The following is a 27,238-nucleotide window of genomic DNA, read 5'->3' as shown; positions in this document are numbered from 1 at the left end:
AATATGCTGCAAGTATGGTACACATTAAAAACAAACAAAACCCCACAAACAATAAAAACCCTACCAAGGTGTTTCTGTTCCTGAATAAATAAGATTGTTGTTCTAAAACAATATTTCTACTCGTTGGATGCTGAAGCTGCAGTGGAAACTCGCCTTAAACACAAAACAGGGTACAGAAAATCACTAACAGATGTAAGTTCACAGGCCCCCACTCTGGTACCTTCACATCACAACCTACAACCAGGTAATAGCGGCCTTCTGGAAAAGATTACGTAAATGAGACTGCAGCCGATTGTGGAGGAGCTGACGGTATAAAAACTGTGAAGGTGATATCAGAAAACACCATGTGACTGTCAGGTAGCAGTGAAAAGCCGTTTTTAAAAAGTGTGTCGATCTGCTCTCATTAACCAACCAGCAGAGCAACTTCCACTGCTCTCACCGGAGCCAGATAATACCGGGCCGGGCCAGTCAATAGACGGGCCGGGTCAGTCACTGGCCGCTTTCCAATGGATCATTCTGCTCCGACTGCAGGCCTGGTGAGAGCAGAAGGACCCAGTGTTTGGCTTTTGATAGGTTCTACCCATTGATCTGCGAGTGGCTTCCAGCTCTAATGAATAATGAATGGCCATATTGTCATCCCACACAGATCGCATTTCACATGGAAACGGACTGCGCTGGTAATTAGACAGGACTTCGCTGGCCTGCAGCTCGCTGTGCTCCACTCGCCAGCCACTGCGGCGCACAGAGAGAAAGGCTGAGAGGGAGGGAGACGGCCGAGGTAACATTTCAAGCGCGTTTTATGGCATTGCATAAAAAAGTTATATATATTTGTAAAGATTTTTTTTTTCATTTTAGATCAAAACATGTGGAAAGCAGAACCTGAGCAGAGGACAGGAGTAAGTAGGGGAGTGAACGAGAAAATCTGTGTGATGTAAACGGGAAATTACTGCGAGACGGTGGGTCTGGAGGAACAATTAGACGCAGGTCGCCGTGCTCCGAGTGACCTAGAAACTATACGGTGCTTTTCTGACTCTGGTGGAGAGAAAGTTGTATAACTGGTGGTTTAAGTGTCGACACAGACGCTGGAAACTCAGCTGTCATCCTGCTGCAGAGCGAAGTGTACAGCAACACATAAAGAGGATGGACACGTGTGAAGCTAAATCACATACAAGCACAGCCGTTCATGACCAACTTCTATCTAATATTTTACTTCTCAGTGGAGGATAATGAGCACGTTATATGTGGGCAAGTGAGCGCTAGAAAGTTTTCTTCTTGAACATTTATTAAAACTACAAAAATAACTCTTCTTTGCTAGATATTACAGAAAAATCAGGCAGCTGATCCACATCCTTGGAGGGTTTCATACAAATCAATAACTGATGATGGCAGGAAATCATATTTGACTCAGTTCTGGTTCTTAAAATCCCACGCTGCAATAACCTGACGATGTGGCACCGCAGCAGGAGCACGTATTTGTGTTTTACACCGACTATAATGTACAAATGCATCCTGCTGCTGTGATACTAGTCAGACCTGTTAGACTCCTGCTGCACAACAAGCTCCTACTGCTCAGTTCTGACATTTTATTATTCTTTTCAATGTTTAAGTATTTTTCCAAGCTTCTGTTTGGCTTCCACAGAGCGCCCAAAAAGCCATGGTGGAAATTTTTCTTCTCAGTTTGAGTTACGTGGCAAAACATCCCTTACAATAAATGTTGCATTCCACAGATAAAGGCTGAGTGTGTGTTATGCAGCAGACAACACCGAGTGCATCCTCAGCTCTGGGTGGTTCCGGCATCACAGCCACTGCACTACACAGATAACTAGCACGAGGTAACTCGCATCTCACTGAAAAAACTGATGACACAGGCTGTAAGTAGGCTGTGATTACAACTATAGCCACGGGGTGACATAGCGTTGGCTTTTGTGCATGGCTGTGCCTCGGTTGTTGTGATTGTAGCTGTGAAATACCGGCGAAACACGAGCTACATGCAGGAGTGTGTGAGCAACAAGGATTGTGCTGGACGAGCGCTGCAGCGAGCCGACTGCTCCTCCTGACCTGTGCCGTGGCCTCACGTCATCACATAGTCAGCCTCATCCTTACTTACAGCTTCAGCCAGCACAGAGCAGCTGTGCTCACAGTCGGTGGCTGCATATTGTCAGTTCTTCCTTTGGAGAGATGTAATGAGCAATAAAGGCATAATGTCTCCCATAATCTCATAACACTGCTCCTCCACCTGCAAAGCACTTCGCTGAACTGTCAGTACATTGTGACTGGATTGGACAAGCACACGGTTCAGGTGGGATGCAAAGAAGAGTGCAAGCTAACGCAAAAGTTATAACAACAGACTGCAATACCTGCTGATCCTGTAGAGGCTCTGCACGATGCTGCAGCGATAGCTCTAAACAAATAAGTGAATTAATACAGAAGGCGTGTCCCTTAATGTTCCCATTATCGAGCAATAAGTTTCATTCAAAAGTGAAAAGTGCCTAAAATAAAAGCAGCTAATTCAGAACAGTATGTCGTTGTGTGAAGTCTGTCCAAACCACGGCTGATTAATACATTCACATGTGATGCAGCGGTTTGCAGTCGGCCACAGGAGAGCTGTGTGAAATGATCCTCACAGGGCTTCGTTTAGTTCAGCATCAGAACCGTCAGGACGCCTCTGTGATCCGGTGAGAGATATCTACCCATAAGAGATGGAACAGGCCCGATAAAGCCCTGATCCAAATCCACCCGAAGAAAACACAGCATTTCTATTAAAATACTGAATACGAAGGGAAGTAAAACACACACAGACTGAACCACTTGCTAAATGAATATCTTCAGCTGAGCATGCAGGATTTGACAGCAGCCCACATCTTAATTACAAGCTAAATGAGAAGGAGACCAGGGAGAGAAGGCCACAGGACATCTCACAGAGGTTTGGCCCGAAACACAGAAAAACAGACACATGAAAACAAAATGTGGGAATCGGAACACTAAAAATATTTTAAAGTAAATATTCACTGAAAACAAAAAGGAAACACAGACAGACTTCTGCCATCTTTAGAACCAGAGCTGTTTGAATACCAGAGCACATCTGACCAAGCTTTATCTCCACCAGTAGATCAAACTATTCAGGAAACACAACTGATGAGCAAATGCACACGTTACACACAAGAATTAATATTTTAAATCAGTTGCTTAACTTATGGCTCAGAGTGTGTGTTGGCTGCAGCAGGTCTACATCTGACACATGATCAATGAAACTGAAGACGATGTGTAGTTAACCACATAAATGGTTATAATTAAAAAAGCAGTGCGTGGACGTGTCAACATATGAGCTACTAATTCCTGATTTCCTGCACAAGGTTCCCCCCCCAGCATTTACTACATAATCCTATTACCACGTAATATCATGAGTTTCTGGCTGCCCTTAAAACGTGTTCTTTTCACTGGGCAGTGTGCAGGGGTAAGGGTGTTAAGTGGGATAATGCCACTATCAATAAAACTAAGCCCACGGAAAACACCCATAAAGTGGACGGATTTAGACCCTTTCTCTTTCTCTAATTACTGGAAATTGGTTTAACTTGAGAGTCGGTGTGCGGCGGCGGCGGGGACGGAGCCACTTCACGCCACCAAATCCTAATTACACATCATGACTATCTCAACTATCCCAGACCAGCAACTGCCCCGGACACTGCTCACGTTAAAATCATGTCGACGTAAACCCACAGACAGAGACGTTGTTGTTCCTACAAATAACTACAAACACACCAAAGGCAAAGAAAACACAAGATGCATTATTAGGTTTACAGAATATTTAAATAATGTAATTTCTTCTTTTTACTATTCAGAGGATGCAAAGCTTAGCATAAGAAAGTTGGCGACCGTGGCCTTAAGATTAGTAAAAACAGCTCATGACTGGAAGGTTGCTGGTTAAGTTGGCCTTGTGCAAGTCACATAATAACCCCCAACGTCTCCAGTGCAGCTGCTCAGAGGGCCACAAACAAGCCTGCAGTTGTGCTAAGCATCTCCTCGATGTGACTGTGCATAACTGTGTCGAGCTTGGCTGAAAATGTGCATTCATGAGCAGCAAACATAACCTACGTTAATGAAATGTTTAAGAAAAAACAGGGCGTGTAAAATGTTGTTCTTTGTGATCCTGCTCTGGACATGTGAGGCTGAGAACAGACACATGGCTCAGATATCGCTCCAACCCAATCCTCAGGATGAGGGAGAGTAACCATTACCAGGAACGAATAAATCAAGATAAAGATCTTGATTACGCCCAGCTTGGATCTTGGATGCCATTAATTCATTCAGCTGCATATACAAAGTCAGCAGGCTCACGCTGCATCGATGTTTACTGTCAGTTCAGAGCAGCTTATGCAGCTATTCAGTTAGATCACGTTTATCCAAGTACACCAATAAACATAAAAATCCACTTTCTAACATTTATAAATTTCCCCTTTCTTATACTAAAATGATGAACATTATGGGATGCTTTAGTCAGCTTGTCATTGCTCCTCCTCAAAGCCACGTGAATGTCGTACAACACCCTGATCAGTGTCACTTATGTAACACAAGTGTAAATGAGTGGATCGTGTCGTGTGAGTCAGCGAAAGGTGTTCTCTTACCTGCAACAGGTGAGTCAGCTGCGATCACTGTCACCAACACCGTTATCCCCAGAAACAGTGCACGGCGGCGACAGCTGTGCATAAGAGCCTTGAGCATCACCATCAAGCCCACAGTGGAGACTAAAGCTGCCATGGCGAGGCGGGGGTCGGGTCAAGGCATTTCACCCAGCCGAGGAGAGAAGACTCATTCTGTGGAGATAGCCGAGGTTCTGGGAGGTTATTCTGGGCCGCTTGGTTTGTTCTTCTTCACTTTAAGGCTCCTCCTTCCATAACACGTCCTTCAGTGGAGAATAGCTGCAGAAAACAAAGAACACTCAAAACAAAGCTTTTACTGCTGAAGTATGGCTGCACTGGTCAGACATGAGAGGAAGGAATCAGAACAAAACTTCAGTATTCAGATGATTAAAAGCCTTTTTTTAAATGTTTACATTCATTGCACTCAACATAAACATGCAATAATTAAAAAAAGGCCAAATTTGAAGATCTTTCTTCTACAATCAACATATTTTTAAAATAATATTTTCCACTCATTGACTACATTTTGCTCTTTCTCTGCACTGGGCCTTCCATGGAAGTTCCTGCTGTGGTCAAAATAAATAGATTTCGTGCATTCCTTCACATACAAAACATGCATCTCATCCCACATGCAGAACATGAGGGACAAACCCACTCCATGCTGAATTAAACAGCATCAGGGGTGCAGACAGGTTTATCTTTTGTTTACTTCTTGTCCACGCAGCTCCAGGTCGTTATGAGCTCATGTTAATAACTGGTCAGACCCAGACGGACCAGAGGCTGCTCCCCCATCAGCTACACGACCCAACTTTCTCCACCTAACGCGGTCACACAGGCTAAAGCGGAGCCCAGCACAGAGCTCACCCCCCGGCTGTGTCTGCTAGCTTCCACCGCTGCTCTCCGCGGGTCTCATCCCGACTCGGTCTCTTGTCCTACATCCCGTCCCGTTACTTGTTTAGCTTAACGGTCATGTGGCTCCCCGTGAAGCTAAAGACAAAGCATCTCCCGTCTGAGTGAAACAGCTAAAACATAAATGCTAACGAGGCTGCTTAGCTAACACACACTTGGGTGATGTTTGGTGAAAGCTAGCTTAGATAAGACGATGTTTCTTTGCTCCTGCCATTCCTGTCAGCAGCTCGGAGCTGCGCAGACTTACCCCCAAAAAACGGGAGCTCCAACTCTGCCAGTTCCTCTGTCACAAAATATCCCCGGACGTATAGAAACGCTCTCCGAAGCTCTGTCATGGATCTCCGGGTAACCACCTGTCTGCCTCCGGACTTATTTCAGTGTAAACGTTGTATGAACGACCTGCTAGCTGGATTTCATCTGACACTCTGGGTAACTGTTACCTTCTCTTGTCATGAGGATCGGCTAAGCCCCGCCCCCTGGCAGATCTGATTAGCCTCTAATTTAGCGAGACGCGCTCTGATTGGCTGAGGCGCCACTCCGTCAGCGGGGGCTTTTAAAAACTAGGTTGGTCCTCCTCGGCTGGCGTCTGCGGCTTCCACGGCAACGTTGCCTCATGCGATGATGCACTAAACAAGGTATATCCACGCATGAACACTTTCGCGTATTTACCTTTTGGTGACACTGAACCAGTCACCGGTACCGAGCTCAGTACTTCCTGCGTGGATTTTTTTTTTGTGGGGGGGTGCTAATCCGACTGTGCATTCACATCCCATTTAATCAACAGTTTCATCAGCAGTTATAAGCCTATTAAAGCGCCGTGTTGCACAAGAAACAAGAATGATGCTCGCTTTGACATTTCTGCAAATGCTCCACACTTCAGATGGATTCTATTGTCCGACATGTGGCCTGCTGGTGGAGCCTGAACAAAAACCCGTGCATATCAAGGTTTTGTGGTTGAAAATAAATGGAGATGATCAGCATAACCTAATCACGTCAGCGCCAGTTTGTGTGAACATATTGATGCATGCTGCCACCTAGTGGCAGTGCAGGGATGCTGAAACAGTTTCAATGATTTGCTATTAGAACTTCTTGAGAACCTTTAGCAAACCGTGCACTCCTTATACTAACAAAACATATTTCAGTGGTTTTATGCTGCATTGATTCCCATTAAATATGTTTTATCCAGTATTTACTCAGCTAGTGTAATGAAATAAAGTCCTGGGACGGTGAACGGTGCAACATTTGTCTGTTATTTACAGGATGCTGTGATCCATCATGCAGCATCATCCAGGAGGCATCTGATTGGTGGAAAAATTCATCCTGAAGCATGGCAGCAACTAAATGAAGACCTACCTTCTGCAGACAAAGGGCCCTGATCTCCACAACATGTCTGAGGTATCATGAAGAATCAGAAGATGATGAGACAGCCTCAGTTCTGCAAGATGCTCTGAAAAATCTAGCTTGAATAACAGTATGCTGGGGGAGGCTGGAGAACTGGAGGTCTCATTAAATATTGATGTAATTCATGTTTTTCTGTTTACAACACTTTATGTGAAGTTAATTAACAATTAAAACCCTTGCTTTCCCTAAAACATCTGCACAGTACCCCATGGATATAAATATGCGACTAATTTTGCATTTTTATTTTCAAATACACATATTTATATATTGTGTTATATACTTTATTTGACTTATGGATTCAGTGTCTTGTCCAAGGCCACTTCAGAAGGGTGTGTACTTGCCAATGTGGGAATTTTAGGTGACGAATGGTTCTGAAAAACCTGCTTCCAGATGACCGACGCTGACCAAAAATATAAAGGTAGCATACAAACAGTCTTGTTTTCACACTCAAAGAAGAAAATAAATAATCTCATTTCAATTGGTAGAGTTAGAAAAGGGTTAAAGTTAAAGCCAATTGTGCACTAAAAGTGTTTGAGCTGGTCATGTGGTGACAAATTCTTATCCACTGAGTTAATTCACACCCTCCTGAGGCGTGGCTTTACAGGACAATGACCAAATAGTGTGACCAGTGCTTTGACCTGCAGCCATGAAAGGCCACAGTGAAGCGTAGCTTTATTCTAACGGCACGATGCCACAGACAAACAGAGAAGAATGGGATATTTTTGTTCAACCTAATGTGGGACTAAAGTGCAGTAATTGCTGCACTGATGCCACAGTTTGCTAAATCTTCATGGAAGCTAAAACAGTTTACTATGTTGGAGTAACAGAATGCAGTACATTTACTTAATATTGCATATTTGTGTTATCTGGCTGTTGCAGCAGCTTCTCCGCCGTGGACACACAACGAACCCCGAGCAGACACAACACAGGAGGAAACAGGACGCTGGTGCCGTGACTTAACAGTTTAATGTAAATCCAAGACAAAGTGTGATTACATTTCTACACATATACAATATGCATATGTGAGCATACAAATTCTCATTAATAACTCGATTCACCTCGGAGACCGAAAAAATGATCAAAAGTAACAGTGAATAACAAGCTATAACATAGTTCACCACAACGCGAGCCCCTTCTCACCCTACAGTTAGTAAAGAGGACAATTAAAATAACTATATTCTTCTATTTGACGAAGCTGTTTGTCTGTTAAAATCCTCCTGTAAAATTTACAATGCTATCATTAGTTTTTTCGAAGCCTAATATAAATTCACTCCATTTTTCTACAACGAAAATGATTAAGAGAAGCACACAACATCATAATGGTAACACAAGCGCTTAGTAGCAAGTACTCAACTTGTTAGGAGGTTTAATTAATCCTTTTTCTTATTGTCATTATTATATTTATTTAAACATTCTATAAAGCCAGTAAAATATCCATTCTCATAACATACTTAATAATATTAGGCTAAGGAACAGGGTATACATAGAACGCTACATCAACAGATCGAAATAATGAGACATCACACCCCAATAAACAAAAAGTAAATAAGAAAAGACAATTAACGGAGAAGTATACTAGGAAATACTGCAGCACACATTAGCTTTATCGACAAAGAATGAGATTTTACACCATTGAGAAACCATACAGCAATGGACACGAAAGGGGGTCAGGGTTTGATGCACTCTTAGGTCTTTAGAAAATGTTAATTATCGCTTTCATAAGCGGTATTGTGCGAGTAGCTATTTAATAACTTCACTAATTTACTCTTATCGTTGTGAGGATTGTGATTTTTGACGTGACCTCCAGCTTCAGACGGATATTTTTTGCAGCGTAACCAATAAAATCTGGCTTTGATCGACCACATCCAGATTTTAAGTCAATTATCGGCACAAAAAACATCTTCTTGGTGGTTAGCTTTTTATGTTATGAAAAGGGGACCCAAGTATTACAATTTAGAGAAACCAGGTGGCAGAAATCAATCCTTGTTTCGTATTATACCAATTACTGATGGCAGGAAATCATATTTGCTTCAGTTTTGGTTCTTTAAATTCGTATTTTGCAATAACCTGACACCCTCCATCAGTGATGGCATCAAACCTTGACCACCGCACCCTGAATTCCCCCAAGGAATAGCCAGCAAAAGGAGCAGATCCCCTTAACAAAGGTTTAAAAGAAAAAAAAAGAAAACAACAAAAAAAAAACAAACCATACACTCTTATCCAAAAGGGCTTTAAGAATGCTTGTGTAACTAGATCATGAATTTTCCTGGTGACAGAAAGTTCATCAGCACATGATTTATCCACCGAACACCTGTCCTCCACGTCTTTGTACTTTGGGAAGCAGCTGCGACTTTGCCAAACGATTTCTCTACCGTGCAAGTGTTGTGTGGTTTGATGTTGCAGGTTGTCTGTTCACTTACTAAGCTTCAAGTCACCCTAGAGGAGTTTGTTTCGAAGAAGACTAATGTAGCACTGTGCCGCGCTCTCAGGAATGTTTCTGAGCGTTTCCGAAGCTCCAGGACGAGGAGTACGCACGACAACACCGGGAGCAACACTGGAAGTTTGAGTGTATTTCATAGGAGAATGCCAGGCTTCAGAGAGAGACAGAGAGAGAGAGAAAGAGATGCTGCCTTTTTTTTTGTTTTTTTTTTAGTTTTCTCTAATTTAAATGTCACCTTAAAGCTTTGGAGGTATTGTTGGTTATTTGGAAGGCAGTACTTAACGATAAAGTTGCTAGCTGGGAAGGCTAAACTCACCTCAGCGACACAGAAACATCTTCACACTCTACTTAAGCACATTTTGGTAATTGTAAGGTCACTCGATCTACATTAATGCTCACATTTCTGATTCCCCTTTTTTCTTTTTTCTTTTGTATAAAACACAAAACGTCGGTTATGTGAAACCAAATGAGAGACAAAAGGTATCGTACACGTCAGGTTATCTTCCACGATGTCGCGCCTTCTGGGTAACCGCTCGTTTCAGTCGACAAAATAGTGATTATTTGATATCCCCCCCTAATTATGAGGATAGTGGTAATTTTACATTATTAGTCTCAGATGGGATTTTCCTGGAGATCAAATGTATAATTATTGCATCATGCGTGGCCACAAACGGTGTAGAAATTAAACTAAGGGTCACCCACTGAGACGGAGCTAAAGCCATTTCCAGATGTCGCAGGTCACGTATTACATTCATTTTGTGCAGGTGACCATGGTTTAAAGGTATAGCTGTTGTTTTTCTTTTGATTAATTCATTTTTACAGGTCGTTCTGTTCCATGGCACGCTATTGTGAAACAAACCTTTTTTTGTTGTTGTTGTTTTACAAATCGTACAACACTAATAAAGCTACAACATCAACAACAGAAGAAAAAAAAACTGGCTTATAAAACGATTTGGAGAGAGGTTAGATAATTATACTGATTTAATCTAGGCAGGGGCAAAGTGTGAAGAGTAATGAAAGCAAAAACAGGAATTAAAACAGACTGCAGCTGTTCTCATGGCTGAACTGTCCAGAATCGAATGACTGAGCTGTATGCATGACGTGAACCAGAACCGCCCTGTGCACTTGTATATTGTGTATCATGGTGGTAAAAACAACATGTCCTCAAAAGCACTTTTAAAAATATCATGTTAAAGATGAGACCAGAAGTTATTGCCTGTCTTGCTCAAGCAACGCGGCGGAGGATTGCTTGTACTGTAGGTGTGCTGTGCTGTACACGGTCGATCTGGTAGAATTCTTTGGTGGGACGAGCAAAAGAGTCAGAGTGTGACAACATCATCCCCGTGCCGACGAGAGCTGGGGCTGGAGGGCTGGGGGGACGGGACAGCAGTGTAGCATGGGTAATGCCAGATTCCCTCAGACAGTGGAATGTTTCAGTAGTTTGTCTCATAACAGAGGAGTCAAAGGATTTCAATGGAAAATCATCTCCCTTATGCGTGTGTGCTTAGGCCCCAGCGGCCCAGAGGAAATTAAGTACATCAAATAAAATTATAAAGAAAAAAAAAAAAAAAGACGACAACAACAGAACAGAGACGAATGATGTAACCAGCAACACACTATGTAATCACATCTTTAAGTGCCCGGACCCGAGGCTTGCATGCTGGAGCTGATGGGGGGGGGAGTGGAGAGTTTTTGAGGAAAGTACCAGGATGAAAGACCACTCCGGGGCCCATCATAGGACTGTTCAAAACCTGGGTGTGGAGGCACCCTCGAGCCAAGTGTGTGTCTGTAAGGGGGCCCCAGTGGATTATCATCAACTCAACACGTCAGCAGTGTTGGAACACTTTACACAGGTGCACCCACCTCCACGGAATACTAAATATTACTGTACATCAACCCCCAGGTTACAAAATAGAAATGAGCCTGACATATAATAAAAACACACACACACACACACACACACACACACACACACACACACACTCTGATAAAACATCCACAAGAATTATTGCAACAATCTCTAAAAAATAAACACAACATGTACTACAGCCATGTCCAAAAAGTTCAAGATAATGTTAAAAAAAAAAGAAAAAAAAAATCACTTCAAATGCAAGTACTATGGCATGAAGGAGAGGGAAGGCTTTCACTAAAACCACCAGCAGTTCTGATGTGCCCACGTTCAGGAGGACGAATGAACAGAGGGGGAGATTATTTCTATCATCGGCTACGAGAAAATGAAGTCTGTTAAATCAAGCAGCAAAACACACAAAGCAACAGCCCTATTGGTTCTCTAAAGTGTTCAGGTATCCCGTCTGGCTGGCGTGGTGATGTCTGTGGTGTACCTGGTTCGAAGACAAATGGACAGTGGCAACAAACCATCCACAAGGTGCCCTTCCAGGTGTACGCTGCGGCATTTCCCTTCTGTTCTGTTCCTGCAGCTCCGAGACGCTACCCCCCCCAAAAAAACACAAAAACCTCGAGCGCGACTAATTAACTTCCAATTGAAACAAACGACGACAACAAAAGAATTGGTGTCAGAATTTTAAGTGTGCATTCGGGTGATGCAGTGCCCGCTCGCTGCCTCCCGCGGCTCCTACCCACAACCTGGGCTCAGTGTTACTATCAACCTGCTCATTGCCAACTTGCTACCATTTTAGTCCCATTTAAGATAGTGAGTTTCACCCTGCCCTCCACGGCCCCTTCCTAAACTGACCCTACGCTTTCAACCAGCCCCTTAACTCATGCCTACACAGTGTCTCTCTCAAACAGCCCTCTCTACTCTGCTCTTTTCTGTTTGTTTTGCTGCAGCCAGGCTATCTCCAGCCTCACAGAATCACCCTCACGGCAACAATCACTTCCTGTCAGGCCCTTCTCTCGGACTAGCTTTTAACCTTAAAAAACGACCTCTACTGTGTCTTATACTGTAACGCATTCCTTGTGCATGAAAACTGAGCTTTGCTCCGCGATGGCGATAGCGCCTATTCCCTTGTGTGTTTAAAAGAAACAAATACACTCCAAACTAAAGCCACGTTGTTGTTTTTTGGGTGCCACTGTGATAGAGGTTTACAGCTACAGCTATACTGTACATTTTTTTCATATTTACATTAATATCCAGCGCAAATGTAACAAGAATTTATCTATGACTTTGGTAAGTACCCCAGGCAAGTTATCTCATGCACACATAATAAAACAGCTCAGCGTGATACCAGCTCTGACATTAATCTTCATCATCTATGGTATGCTGTCGTTAAGGACAAGGAACAGCAAGGGCTGAGCCTACACCTGGAAGAGAGCTACAACTGCCCCGATTAGGATGTCAAACCAGGGAAACATGACTCTCTAAGTATAGCTATAGTCTCTTGTGGCTTTCAGGATCCAAGCCAAGTAAACTGTGTTGTTATATCTGTAAGGCACTACGAGGGAACAATGGTCAAAACCTAAAGACTGCAGAGGGTTTTGAGGAGGTGGACTACACACGCATGGCTGACAGTAGCACACACAGACAATCACGTTGTACATGCCTATGTTATTATAACCACTTTGTGCAATCACATTGAAAAAAAAAAAAGAAAAAAAGGAGGAACAAATAAATCTATTGGTATCAGGGGAGAGAAAAAAAGTTTTCTTCTTAAACAAACAGGTGCAGACTGCTACATTCTAAGAACGGGGCCCAGCTAAGACACCTAGCTAAAACTGAAGTATCATCAGAAAGGTGAAACGTAAAGGAAAATATCTATAAATACACTAAAAAGTTTGTTGTCTTCTGTTGGTTATATTTCCAGAAGCCTCCTCTGCTGGAGGAGGTGGAGTGGGAGAAGTTGCCTCTCGTTTTCTCCCCACACCACGAATGATTTGGAAATACTAAGACAGTTCAAGGCCATCAATATTTTTTTCTTTGAAGAGCAGCAGGTTTCCGTATTTCACCTTTTCCCAAATCTCTTGGGATTCCAGACTTCCAGTCAGTAACCCCTGTTCAACAGTCACTTCCCAAATATAAGAGGGGAAACAAAAAGAAACCAAACGAGAAAACCTCCACTGTCCCAGAAAGGCCTTCTTCAAACTTCCCTGTGAAACTAATGAAACGTCGTTTTCCTCATAAAATAAAGCAAAGAACAGGCAAATAAAAGCAAAAACTGGCCCTTTCAAGAAAGAAAAGAAAAGAAAAAATCAAAAGAAAACTTCTTGAACTGTACCCCTCTGAAATCCAACCCCCCATCTTTCCCTTCTAGAGAGGCTGTGAATCGTATTTTTTCTTTTTCTCTCTGTCGTTAAATCTTCAAGTTATACGTGACAGTTTCATGAGGATTGCATGTTCCTCTGTCTCTGTTTATGTCTGAGGTTGAGGAGAGGATGTTTAGGATGTCGGATGGGGGCTCAGGGTGGGGTTGAGGCAAGCAGCAGCGCTGGGTCAGGCTCTCCAGTGTCAGTCAGTGTCTTCTCTAGAGGTAAGGGTACTGGTTGACCTTGGTGGGGCTCAGCGGGTATCCAGTGTAGACAGTGGAGGCGGGCGAGGCGCTGATGTAGGCCTGGTGGGCGAACTGGGCCTGGTACTGGCTGTGGTGCAGGGTGGGCGAGGGCAGCACGCGGTGGCCCATGCTGACCGGGACTTGGTGGACGATGCTCGGTGGGTAGCTTCCGTGCTGGACCGCGTGGCGCGCCGAGCCCTGCGATGCCACCAGGTGGGCCACGGTGCTGGTGGAGCCCAGAGCAGCGGGTGCTGTGTAGGTGTAGAGGTGTGGCTGGCTGGGCAGGTGCGTGGCAGCCAGGTGCGGGTGAACGTTGCCTGTGTGGGAGGGGCTGTTGTGATGGAAGGAGTACGGGGCTTGGGTGGCGATGTTGGGGGTGATGTAGGCCTGCTGGCGCCGATGTCCTCCGTTTCGCTCGGCTACCATGTGCTGCTGGGCCTGGATGAGGAGATGATACAGATTTAGTTACCGTTACCTTTGGACACTGCCAGGCTAGCCGTGTTGTTAGCATTGTGCAAAGCTAAACTAACAGGCGACACTAACATTTCTCAAAATGCTCATTTGTTATTTGAAAACTATCCCTACAAAGCTGACAGTCTGGAGGTGTGATGCTTCATGGACAGACCGTCACACCCTGACAGTGATCAGTCACATCGTACCTGGCTGAGATTGAGAGGCTGCTGCTGGAGGGGGTGTGGCCCTGAGCGCTGCTGTCGGTAGGACCCGCCTCCAGTTACGCCCCCTGGTATGTGATTATTGCCAGATGCCACTCCATTGGAGGATTTGAACTTGTAAGCTGAATTCTGATGGTTCATTGCGTCTGTGGAGTAAAAGGATACAAGCAGATGTAACACATAATAGCTGCCGGCTAATTCGAGAGGCCACGTTTTATGAAGGAACCCGTCATTTACCTGGCATCAGGCGCTCGCACTCGGTCGGGACCTCGCTGTTCTGGGTTTTGAGAGGGGGGATGATGATGGTGCGGGGGTTTCCGTTGTTGTAGTTGTCCAGGATGGTGGTCTTTGTGTCGTAGCTGTTGTTGTTTGGGGGTCTCGACTCCACGGTGTAGGGACTGTTGTTGCTGGAACAGTCGGAGTCCGGCGAGTCGTGGACCGTCACACAACTGATGACATTCTTTCTCTGCTTAGAAGACGAACTGGAGGAAAAACAGAAAGGGATGACAGAAGATTGTTACTGAGGAAGCCAAACCAGATAGATAGAAAGATAGATAGATAGATAGATAGATAGATAGATAGATAGATAGATAGATAGATAGATAGATAGACAGATAGATTTCACGAGCACTAAACAACCGCTAACATTCATCATTTGTCCTGCAGCCAAATATCGACCCCATAAGTAAATGCACTGATATAATGTGAAAAAGTATATCTCATCTGTTTTTTCTAGGTGTAATTCTGTGGTTATGCTACTTGTGATCATATCATATCATTACGGTGTTGTCAGAATTTGATAGACCATCAGAAAACGCTAACATCCCAGACACCACCACTGGCCTTGGGTTCGCCAAATACCATTTTATGAGTTTACATTAAAATGCGGTTTTATAATCAGCCTCCTGCTAACACAGACACGATGATACATAACTGAAAATGGCTGTAATACAGTATGCACTGTTTTGAACGAATGGAAGAACACATAAGATGATAGAAAGTTGGATTTTTAGCCCCGCTGGCAAAGGCAGAAACATATCTATATCCAGCTAAGTGAAAGCAGATGCACACCATGTTTCTGAAAAGGCTCTTTGTTGTCTTTATCCTGCTGATCTAAGACTGCTGCTCTTTGTGATGTGTTTATATTCATATTTAAATGACAAGCCTGTGAATATCTTCCATCAGAAATAAACAACAGTAACATGACGAGCCCTGCAAACTTCTGAGCCTGTAAGTGAGCTAAACAGAACCACATAAACCCAAAGCAGACCCGTGACGCTGACCTGTTGTTCTGTTTGTGGTCGTCTTCCTCGTCCGTGTCGCTGCTGATGGTGATGATGCTGACCGCGGGGCTGGGAGTGTCGGGGATGATGATGGTCTGTCTGGGGACGTGGTGCTGGTGCTGATGGTCGCGGGTGGTGCTGGAAGCCTGCTCCGCTTCGCTCGCCCCCCACCCCCCGCCCCCGCAGCCCTGCGTGGGCGGACAGTTGGAGGCCGAGCCGTTCTGTAGCACGGCGCAGCGTGGAGGCGTGTTCTCCTTCACCCGCTTGGAGCGCTGAGGAGACAGCACCACTTGGGAGGACGACACCTCGTAGGCTGACATGTTCCTTTATGGAAGGACGGAGAAGGAGGTGAGCGGTTACAGAGGATTAAAGGAAAAAAAAAACACCGGTGACCTATTGTGATGATCTTCAGTCTCCGGGATGATGATTTATAGTTTACCTGGCAGACATCTGGTGCTGTTTGTTCTTTTTGGAAGAGGAGTTGTTATTGGTTGACGGCTGCCTCATAACATGTGCCACTCCCACATTGAGGGTCTGGTTGGATGGGAGCGTGACGTGACCAGCCAGCAAGGCCGGCTGCTGCATGATGGGATTATAATGGCTGCCATGAGGGTGGGAATTCCTGCAACACAACACAATCTCATGTTAACACAATTCAAAAGCAATGAAAGACGCCCGCAGGTGAAGCCGCAACGCACAGAAATACTGGAAAATGCACTGATATATGTAGTATGTCAAATCCAACATTAGTGGAGGATAGAGAAGGTTGGACAAGCAGTTCCCACAGAGGCCAGCAGGAGGCAGCAGCTAACTTTTCTATGGAAATGAGGCGAGGGAATAAGTGAGGGATAGAGCAAAGAGGGAGGGCAGAGGAGCTGACACCAGCAGCTGTGGAGCGATAGCTCTGCAGAGGAAGTGCGACACTTTACCAATCGTCTCTCTGAGGACAACAGAGCTGCCACTGGACAGGAAGGGAGGGAGAGACGGGGAGGGAGGTGTCTTGTCACAGATGGACAGCTCCGAATGAATCCGAGCATACATGGCCCCGGCAGCCCCTCCACACATGCACGTTATAGAGCCGCTTCCTCCTTATCTCCCCGCAGATTGCCTTCTCCCATCTATCCATCCATTTATCAAGTCCTCGCTGTGACAGGCTATACTCTACATGATGTCTCCACATGTACATATATTCCATCTCCCTGAGGTAAATCTGCTCTTATAAAAGCACCAGTGTTCATTTGGAGACTGTGATTCATTGAAAATAAAGGACAAGTTGTCAGGAAGGGACCGGCTCCCAGTCAATCAGTCTCACGTCATGCCATCTTTCTGTAGCACATTCTGACCATAAACCATTTCTGGCCTCTGAAAACGATTCATCTGAAGTGACCTGACTGTTTTTATTATGTATATAAACTTGATTTGACAAAGTGCTTTGTTTTGAAGACTTTAAAATAACACATGTCAGCCTATTAGATTTGTTTATCCAGCTAAATCCTTCAGGGAACTGTAGGTTCAAATACCACGGGCCACAGTGTTCCATGCTCTCCACAATCACAGTAAGAGGAAGGAAAAAAAAAGAGTAAGAAAGCTGTGTTGTTCACCTCCAGTTGGCAAGAGTTTGTGTGCTGCTCATGGAGTCGGGGATGACAGTGGCATGCTGGACTGAGGTGTGGGTGAGCTGCTGCCAGGCTGGAGGCAGCAGGATCTGCTGGGTGCCGCTGGGCCAGGCCTGCTGAAGGAGGAGAACACAGATGGGGGATAAACAGAGATTTAAAGGTCAGAAAAAGGAGACACAGAAAGCAGTGAGCTGCCACGTAATGAAACATTCAAACTACGCATTTTTATTTTAGGAAGTCTGTCACAGCAGCGCAAAGTTGCCGGAGATTATGTTTTGGTTTTTTTTGTCATCTTTTTGTTCAAACATCGTAAATGCATGAACAAAGAAATCTCCGCTGATTAGTTTGAGGGGACCAATTCCAGCGTCTTTTCAAAAGTGCACAACAGCTGGTTGAGACTGGCTGCTGGGCATGTAAAATGAACTCCGCCAGCTTCAAGGAGACATCCATCGACAAAAGAGATAAGGCCAGGACTTAATAAAGATGTACAGCAACTCCTTTCATTGTGTATGAGTGAGTGAGCGCGTGCACATGTGTGTGTGTGTGTATGTGTGTGTGTGTGTGTGTGTGCGGTGTTACTGTGATTATGTGTTTGACTTGAGTCAAATCAACCTATGGTCTAATTAAATTCGTAGGCCTATTCAAGCCGCTCTCAAAGAGGCTACTTTGTATTTGTGATGCAGAACGGAGGACGATCAGGCAGAATCTGGCCCGAGATGTGCCAAGATGAGTATGTGTGCATGCATGCCTGAACACGTTTGTGTGCGACTGTGTGTGTAACCCTAATAGTTTAATGCAGTTGTATTGATTAGCACTTTAATGTCAGGGCTAATGAATTGTTCCTTTAATACCATTTGCACATCTATTTACAACGGCATCAGTATGTGCTGCAGCACATACGCGTTTAAATAGAGGCAGAGAAAGACGGAGAAAAGAGAGGGAGAAAGAGAGGCACCGTGCAAAATGCAAAGCAGCTAATCTGTGCATGTGGCAATGTTATTTTTCTTTTACCTTTATCTTTCAACTTTATCTTAACCTTTATTTCTATATCCGCGTGCGCTCTGCTCTGTCTATTTCCATTACATTCTCACACAAAGTGACTGTCCTGCTCTGTAGTCTCACTGCAGGATTGTGGAAGCTGAATTGTTTTTTTTCTGTTTGAGGCAGGTTGCAAAGTCCAGTGCTGCAGGGGGCATCTGCAGAGTAGCAGCGCTGCCTCGTCTGTGTGCTGATGACTGACATCTCTAATGGAACATTCTGGAGTTGGAGATGATCTTTACATCCAAGACCACATCCAAGGCCTTTTATCAACATGCCATTAAGAGCCTCTAATACATCCATCCATCTCCTGCTCCTCCTCGCTCTATCTCCATTCCTGGCACTCTACATGCCTCTCTCGCTCGGCGTCTGCGTTGTGTAACCAGCCTGTCTGCCCTGAAATGGTAACCCAGTTAAGAGGCCGTTTTCTTTCTTCTCAGAGCCTACCATCACTATCAGCAGCCCACCGCCTCCCACCTCGACCTACACTCCCTGGGTGAAAACCCTTTGTCACCTCGGGGCTTTCAAAGCCCCAGCTCTCACTCCCCAATTGTTTCCACATTTTCTGCATTCCTGCTCCAGATAAAGGTCCCGCTGGTTTCCCTGCCTCCCTGCTTGGAGCCTCCTTCGCTCTGCTCTCTCTCTCTCTCTCTCTCTCTCTCTCCTCACACCCAGGTGGCTCGGGGCTAAAGCTTGCATGGGTCCGAGGCAAGCAAAGGGTGCCTGGGTGACAGCGAGCGGTGGGTGGATGAAGTCACAGGTGGGGAGAAGGCATCCAAGAGGCAAACAACGACTCAGTCAAGCCTGTGAGACCTCCCACATTAAAGGAATAAACACGGAGAAACACACATGCCACACACCCAGTTATTAGGTGAGCTGTTCGCTGGCCTATATAAACCATCTGCTTATGTTAACTATTGCCTGTCTTTGTTTAACATGTGTGCAGACACAAGTTACAGCGAACACCTGCAGAGCACGGCAGCAACGCGTGATCCGCTCTTTATATATTAATTATTGCAACTGACATTTTCCTCACTAACACAGAGATTAGATTTTATTTTCCCTTTGTTCGATCTATCACATCCTTTGGATCTGGTGATGCTGTCAGTCTTCTGGTCATGTAGAGCCTCATCCAAGCTTCCCTTGACCTCCGAGGATCCTCTGAGGCCTGTAATTTGGAGCGCCTGACTTGGAAGCAGCCGTGGAGCTAATCACCATTTGGTATCTGACAGATTAACCCACCATAGAAACACAGGCATGTGCACACACACACACACACACACACACACACACACACAGAGCTTTGCTGCCTGCCTGCCTGCCTGCCTACTGCATGATTAACTGGAGATAAGGGAGTGCTTCAAACTCCCTGGATTCTCAGGGATATTTAAAGCCTTCATGGAAATTTCCATAGGGAAAGAGGTGGTGTGGCAATGGAAGTGGTCTACAGTCTCTATGTGTGTGTGTGTGTGTGTGTGTGTGTGTGTGTGCAGAGAGAGTGATGCACAGTCACTCTCTGTTACTTCCAACAACTGTATATTAGCAGCTAAAGCTCTGGCCCCACTGTGCAGGCTCCAGTGAAGGCCTTCTCTGTGTGAAAGGCTCCTGCCTTTGAGTGCATCAGACCGTGGCAGCCTCAGCCTTCAGGAGAGCAGGGCAGCAGAGGGGGCAGGCGGAGGGGAGACAGTACAAGTAGAGAGAGAGAGAGAGATAGAGAAAGGCAGGGAGCACAGGAAAGCCTGCCTGAATGCACTCAGGAAAAAACAGCTGCCAGCAGGGGCAGGGTCACGAACATCGAGTGATTTCCATCCTCCATCGATAGATACTATTCTTAGTGAAGGCTCATGAAAAAAACCAGCGCGGAGAGCTTTGTTTGAATGCGAGCAGTTCAAGGTTCAGAAATGTTCCTGACAGGCACTGTTATTGTTAAGATCCAAATAACTAGCAGCTCATTTTCTATGATACTCGAGCCTCTTCCTACCTGTGTAAGGAGGCCAGGTTGAATCTGCAGAGGCTGGGCACCAGGGGCCTGCGTCACTATGGGAACAGCATTCTCCATCCGCACAGAGTAACTGGTGTGCTTGGAAGGGGAAGCCTGCAGCCCTGTGCATAAATAAAGCATATGCACGGAGGATGTCAACAAATAAGCACGGACGTCACACACCCCCCCCCAACACACACACACACACACACACACACACACACACACACACCTACACACACACACACACCCCACCGCCATGCACACAAACACATCTGTCACCTATGAACACTATCACTACAGTATCTGTAGAATGAACTCAAACAGATCAGATAATGTGTTATATATGCACAGCAGTTTATCTCCATTCAACAGATGCTACAAGCTCTCTGCCATGTTTGAATATATGCAACCCCGCTTAGAAAAAAACCCCCAAAAACAAAAACAATAGCCACGGAAAATAGAATAACAGCAAAGATATTAAAATTCTTTTCAAATGATTGATAGCCTCAAGTTATCGATGAATCACAGTTTGCATGGCATGACTGACACTGCTGTCGGGTGCTGCACAACAAAAAGACAAAAAGCTCGCAAAAAAAAACAAAAAAAAAGAGAGAAGAGGACTGTGTGCGTGCAGAGATAGAACCAAAACTGTCACATTATGTATGGGACTAGATAAATGCTCCTTAATTGTGTTTATATATCACATCATATCAAAGCAGCTCTAGTGAAGGTGTTCATAGCTGAGGTCTTGTGTTTTGCATAGATGACTAGAAATCCCATTCTATTCCTATTTATGCTAAAGCACAGTGGCTGGTAGGACCTCCTTACCTTGGAAACCAGGTGGGCAGACTATGAGCGCCTGCTGGAAGGGGTCAGGCCGGGCAGCGCAGAGCTGAGGAGCCCCTGGCTGCAGGGGCATGCTCCTCTGGGCCACGGCTGCCATGGAGGCAGCGGAGGGCTGGTAGAGTGCAGATTGGTAGTTTAGTATGGAGACATCAGGACTTGCAAAGGAAAGGGTGGCATTGTTGGTGGAGGAGGGAGCCAGGTTGGTGGCCTAAAGGAATGATGGGATCAAAATAAAAATCATGAGAGTGGAGGTAGTGATGGGAATGACGGGGAAGCGGAAGCGCTCCGAGGAGGGAAGGTACGGCAAAAACAGAAAAACAACACAATTCTAACAAAACAATGCAGACATAAAAGATGCAAAACAACCACCAGATCAAAAGAAGATGGATAGAGGGGCACCTGGCGATGATGAAAGCCGATAGCAGAATGAGAAAATTGGGTGAATGATTTGAACAAGCCTTAAAATATGCGGACTGTTGATTTGATTAATTAGAGGGAGAGAAAGAATGTGAGCAGATACGCAATCAATGCTACGATTCTAAGAATAATCAACCATCAATGAGAAAAATCAGCACATTTAGACTGATCATGTACAGCGTTCACCGGCACACAGACCTCGACCAGAACAAAGTGCTGCCGGACAGAACATATACAGTCTTTACTCCTAAACCACACAGGAGCAGAACCGTCCCGCTTATTATCACTTCACTGTAATGACGAGTGTTAAAGTTATAAGGAGATCACATTATAATTCAGTTTAAATGTAAATGTTACAGAATAATAATCAGCCGTTATAATAAGCTGCTGCAAAAACTTGACATTTCATGTCACAGCTTCACTATCTGGGCTCCAAATCAATTATGCCTGACAGGAGTAATATTTCACAGGCAACAGTCATCGTATAATTACGTAAGCTGAGGTAACTCCAGCATGTCTTGACCATTAATAAGACATGTGGAATACCGAGACCGCCTGGGAGCATCCTAGATACAAACAAATGCTTTTAAGAGACACCATTTGCTCAGCTTGTAAGTAGTGTTTGCTCCACGAGACACTGTCTAATTTTAGCCCTTTTCATTAGGTGTACGTCGGGGCGGCGGGGCGGAGGGGGGGGATACATAGACAGCGCTTTCATTTTTCATTTGCTCTCTTTAGCGTGTTCGATGAACACCAGGAGAGAGAACATAATCAATATGGCACTGTGGCATTCATCATAAACAAGCACGGAAGCAGCAAAATACAAGCCAAAGATGCATTCCAGCCTCGCAAATGAATCGAGTTGAATAAATCACTAACTTAAGTCTGTCTATATGCCCTGAGAGCCGGGCGCAGAAAAGACAAGCTGAGGGAATGTTAATCCATTTAAATCACAGCAAGATGGGGTTTTTGTCGCATGCTACACAGTGTGAGCTGGCTCGATATAGTTGGTGATAAAGAACTCTGTTTACTAAAGAGCGGGGTGGGCGAGAGAGCAGGAGTTGTAACTAAGCACAATCTGGAAAACCTTGCAACCAGACGCTCGGTGATTCCGGCAGAAGCCAAAAGTCAGCAGTTTCGATTCACAGACTGTACGGGAACGGAGCGGTAAAGCACCACAGGCTCAACCCAGGGAAATGGGAGGAAAGAAGAGAAGACAGAGGAGGACAGGAGCGAGAGGAGGGGGAAAAGAGAGGAAGCCTGGTAAAGGGATTCTTAAGGCCTGAAAGCCCCAGAATGCAAGGCAAGCAGGAAGTGGGGCTTGTCATGTGTGTAATCAGCACTTTGTGACAATCCCACAGGACCTGGGGCACAGACAGAAATGCAGGCAGACAGATATACATGCACCAAGACAGAGAGGCAGGCCAGTAAGCATGGAAACGTGCAGACAAACAGCAAGAATGGACAGAAAACAACAGAACAAAAGGCACAGGCAGCAACTCGCAGGCTGCTTCGCTGTTTCACCAGCATTCGGTTAAAACACCACTGATCACATTTTTGCTCTGCTTTAATTATTCATTCTGACATATATAAATACTCAATTAGCACGGGTGTGAAGTAGATCTTTTTATATACCATTTTTGCTACCATGCAAATGTAATAAACCACAGCTCAGCTCATTTACATACTTGCATCTGACTGCATAAAAGTTCAGTAGCAGCGGTTGCCTCATGGCATACTGATGAATGAAGATGTTTAAGGTTGTGTTTTTAACCTTACCTGGCTGTGCACAGTGTTCAGCTGGTTGTTGAAGGTCATGGTGAGGTTGGTGGAGGTGCTGGGGGCCACGTGGGTGATAAAGGGCGTCTTGCTCTGGTTGACTGTGTCGTACATGTTGACGCGACGCTTACAGATCTCCATGTTTTGGAAGCACGACTTCACACTGCAGAGAGTGAGGGAGACCAAAAGAGGGAAGGGATGAGCGGCGTGTCTTATGACAGTAGCAGATGCTGCTTCACCGTTCAAAAAAACGATAATTATATAAACAACAACAGAAGGGCCTGTTGAGTTCGTACTGTGTGCTGTGAGGGAAATCAAGGAGATGTGACATCGTAACAAAGGGGTGGTTCAGCGTTTCGATGGGGGTGATCCTCTTGTCTGCGTCAATGGTCAGCATCTTGGTTAACAAGTCGATGAACTCCCTCCTGTCGGCCTTCTCTGCCAGCATGTCGCTCCCCTCCAGATCTGACGTCATGTTCACCTAAGGGCACAAAACAAACAAGCATGCAACTTAGCATTTCAAACACTTCTTCAGTGGCTGATTCAAAGCCTCTAATGTTCCTGCAGATGGAAGATAAATCTCTCCCACAGCGTACTCCCATAGAAGGACCTATTAATACTCACAAGGCTTCACAAGTTCGGGTGTCAGTGTACGTGTCACAGAGCCTACTGATAACCTTGCACCTTAGTGACATTATAAACATTTGCACTGGTATTCATAGCACCACTTGAAATATCTCCTGGCGCCTTCGCTGAGATTTTTATCTATTCCTGCGATGTGAAAACAAACAGAAAACACGAACCCAATAAACACTGCCATTGGCTAGTCATTAAAAAGCCCTTTCACACAGCGCACCATTTTGCGAGTACCTCTGAAAAAGCTGACATGGGACAACTTAACCTAAATATGTTCTGAGGCGATTCTGGGAAGCTGCCTTGGAACATCGTGTTGCTTCATCTGCAATAAACATTGCGGCTTAGGCTGTGGATAAATACTGGGAAAAGCAGCAGATTTCTGCTTTAATGCAAAGCTACATAGCTAGCAGGAAATTATTTGTTGAGCAGTGGACTAATTCTGACGTTCAGGTCTACTTTTAGGGTGAGGAATGAAGGAAGTGGGACAAGGTCAGGATCTAGCCGGTCAGGTTTTTAAGCGAACAAGCAGAGTGTCAGGCTGGCTGAGGACAGAGACAGGGACAGTGGCAGCAGACAGGCAGCCTTGTTTATTGTGACTGCCATGCAGTGGTAGCCGGCCTGTTTTTCATAAAGACGCTACGCTTATCTGTGGGCCTGCTCCAGGGGCTATCAGATGTTCTGCCAGTCAACACTGCAAATCTGATTCAATTCTCTTTCTCTATGCAGGTTATTCAGGTTCTGTAACCATTCCTCTCTGCTTGCCATCTCCACTGGCTGTGATAAAGGAATAATCTGCAGAATGAGGTGAGAAATAATCACACTGTCCTCTGCTAGTGGAGGAGATGACTTTGGCGAAATGTACACAGTTTGGTGCCACAACAATCGGACGGGATAAAAAAGAAGCCCGATGAGGAGAGAGAATTTTCCTATCGCCCGCTAAATTAAGATATGTGAAATTACCAGATAGGAAAGATATCTTCTGGCTTCATTTTCTCTCAATAAGAATGAAAATGGCCACTTAGAAACATAAAAACAAGAGGCTTCAGCTAACATGGCATGTTGCATGCCAGTGGTTGTTTATGGAACCACATCTGTGTTGCGAGGAGGACTGACATGCCACTCTGGAGGAAGAACAGGGACGGCAGATGTCGAGCAGTGGGACAGATTGGGATATGCCTCAGGAGATGTGGCGTAAGGCATGCAGGATGCAGGCCTGTCCTCCACATAGCTGTACAACATGTTCCCAGTCATCTGTAACTTTAACACTTCAGTTTTTAAGTAGGAAGTGCAGCCGAAGTAAAGTGTGTTTTAAAGTGTATATATTAAAAGAAAGACTGGGGGAAGACCATGCAGCTCTTCCTGCCACGGCTGCACTCCCCATCAACACACACACTGAAGGATTGCAGATCAAAGTGAATCCATTTTCGAGCAGTTCCGGCCTTCCTTCCATCTACATCAGGCCCCTAGCGGGGTCCTACATTTGCTGTAAGTTGGTGTCTGATTTACTCAAATTAGATATACTTGTGACTAAAGCCTCCCCACATTTCCCACGACTGAAAGGAGGTTCATTATCTCTTCCTGGCACCCAGCCCCTCTGTCTTGCAGGGCCTTCAGCTATATCATCCATTATACACGCAGAGACAGATGTCCACAATGCTGACTTGTTTATATGGTCAGGACAGCGAGATGGGGCAAAATAGGCAGTTTTCTCCCATATTAAGGCTCTGTAGCTCTGCTCCGTCTCCTCTGTTTTTTGTAGTAATCTGAGTCTGGCTGCAACAGAGGAAGACAGGACACAGAGCTTGAAGCATACAAGACAGCGATGACCCAGGGGATATCATACCAGTGCAGGTTGGTTTCATTAAACTCTGTGCTTCGTGTGTGTGTGTGTGTGTGTGTGGTAACTGTAAATTCAACAAGCCCAGAAAGCGATACTATCTTGTCCCAGCCGGCAGCATGTTATTCCAGACAGGCCTGACAGTGGCCCTGGGCACTACTGGACAGCCATAATTGTCTCCATCACTTAAGTAGCTACATGTGTTGCGTATCCACATGGACAGTCTCCAGAGGCTGCAACTGGTTGGAAATCAAGATGACCATAATCCAAAAAAAAAAGAAAACCCCACATGCTTAACTCGTATCTCTTGGCTAGTCATTATCAGGAGACATGATCAAGGGGCATGATCACAAGAAAGTACTGTCAGAGGAAAGGCAAAAGGGTCTTGGGAAAATCATGGTAATTTTTCATCACTGGTGCCATAACTGCCAGCAGAACCAGTATTTGGCCAAGTGAGGGCGAACAAAACAACACTCCCTATCACTCACTGTCAGGCACGTCCTAACAAAATGTCATGGCTACATGTGAACTTTCCCAGCGCTCAGGGATTCATTCTGAGTCATGGAGGAAGGCGACACTACATGCAGCCATGTCCAGCTGCAGTGCTTTTCCCACATATAAGCTCTAAGTCTTTCTCTTTCGAGGTTATGCAAGATCTCTTTGCACAGGTGACATGCAGGACTGCAGGGAGAGAGACGCTAACCAGCTGAGTCATGCAGACAAAACATGGCCCCACTGAGCTGCTCTGAAACACTAGTTGGAACCTTCTGGACTGAGTGCATGTATGTGTCTCAGTGAGGGAGAAGGACGGGGGAGCAGACGTGCCCTCTACATGCTTACATGTAGTGTGGATCTACAAAGTGAAGACATAGCCACAACAGACACTGCAGCTTAAATAAAAAAGCAAACTGAACATATCAAACCTGTTAACCAGCCTCACCACATGTTCGGCTCAAATGTCAGCCTGCAAGTTATTAGATAGCGGTTAAGCAGAATGAAGAGCAGAGGCAGGGTTGAGGAGGGGTTCCAGTGAACAGATGCTTTCATTTCACTCTGTAAAATTGTGTATAGCAGACGAGGAACACTGCGGCTGGAGATCAGACCTTGGCAGGATAAATATTTTAAAGGATTTCAAATATCTGATAGATAATTCTTGGGATGTGATGGATCAAACCGGCCCGGGACCTGAGCAGCCCCATCAAAGATGCTTCAAATCGCAGACAGGCGGATGTGATTGAAGTAAAAAAGACAGCAAAACCACGTAATGCATCTGTT

General features: G+C 45.1%; 2 protein-coding genes across 3 annotated transcripts in view; both read right to left on the bottom strand.

The window, feature by feature from the left end:
- The window catches only part of LOC103364752 (UPF0606 protein KIAA1549-like), a 38,363-nt gene extending 32,503 nt beyond the window's left edge, over nucleotides 1-5,860 (bottom strand). Inside the window, exons 1-2 of the mRNA XM_008291994.1 lie at nucleotides 5,794-5,860; nucleotides 4,623-4,916 (exon numbers count right to left, since the gene is read on the bottom strand). Of these exons, the coding sequence (XP_008290216.1) occupies nucleotides 4,623-4,755 (133 nt within the window). The 5' untranslated portion in view covers nucleotides 4,756-4,916; nucleotides 5,794-5,860. The remainder of the gene's footprint in view (nucleotides 1-4,622; nucleotides 4,917-5,793) is intronic.
- Nucleotides 5,861-7,894: 2,034 nt separating this feature from the next.
- The window catches only part of hipk2 (homeodomain interacting protein kinase 2), a 70,161-nt gene continuing 50,817 nt past the window's right edge, over nucleotides 7,895-27,238 (bottom strand). The window contains exons 6-15 of one of the 2 annotated variants that reach the window (XM_008291992.1): nucleotides 23,787-23,971; nucleotides 23,491-23,653; nucleotides 21,277-21,502; nucleotides 20,446-20,567; nucleotides 17,412-17,542; nucleotides 16,250-16,432; nucleotides 15,811-16,134; nucleotides 14,765-15,009; nucleotides 14,513-14,673; nucleotides 7,895-14,291 (exon numbers count right to left, since the gene is read on the bottom strand). In XM_008291992.1, the coding sequence (XP_008290214.1) occupies nucleotides 13,827-14,291; nucleotides 14,513-14,673; nucleotides 14,765-15,009; nucleotides 15,811-16,134; nucleotides 16,250-16,432; nucleotides 17,412-17,542; nucleotides 20,446-20,567; nucleotides 21,277-21,502; nucleotides 23,491-23,653; nucleotides 23,787-23,971 (2,205 nt within the window). In that variant the 3' untranslated portion in view covers nucleotides 7,895-13,826. The remainder of the gene's footprint in view (nucleotides 14,292-14,512; nucleotides 14,674-14,764; nucleotides 15,010-15,810; nucleotides 16,135-16,249; nucleotides 16,433-17,411; nucleotides 17,543-20,445; nucleotides 20,568-21,276; nucleotides 21,503-23,490; nucleotides 23,654-23,786; nucleotides 23,972-27,238) is intronic. The other variant, XM_008291993.1, reaches the window with a different exon arrangement.

The sequence above is a fragment of the Stegastes partitus genome, unplaced genomic scaffold (assembly GCF_000690725.1).
Source record: "Stegastes partitus isolate 25-593 unplaced genomic scaffold, Stegastes_partitus-1.0.2 Scaffold776, whole genome shotgun sequence".
Taxonomy (NCBI): Eukaryota; Metazoa; Chordata; class Actinopteri; family Pomacentridae; genus Stegastes; species Stegastes partitus.
This window is presented reverse-complemented; position numbering and strand designations above follow the sequence as displayed.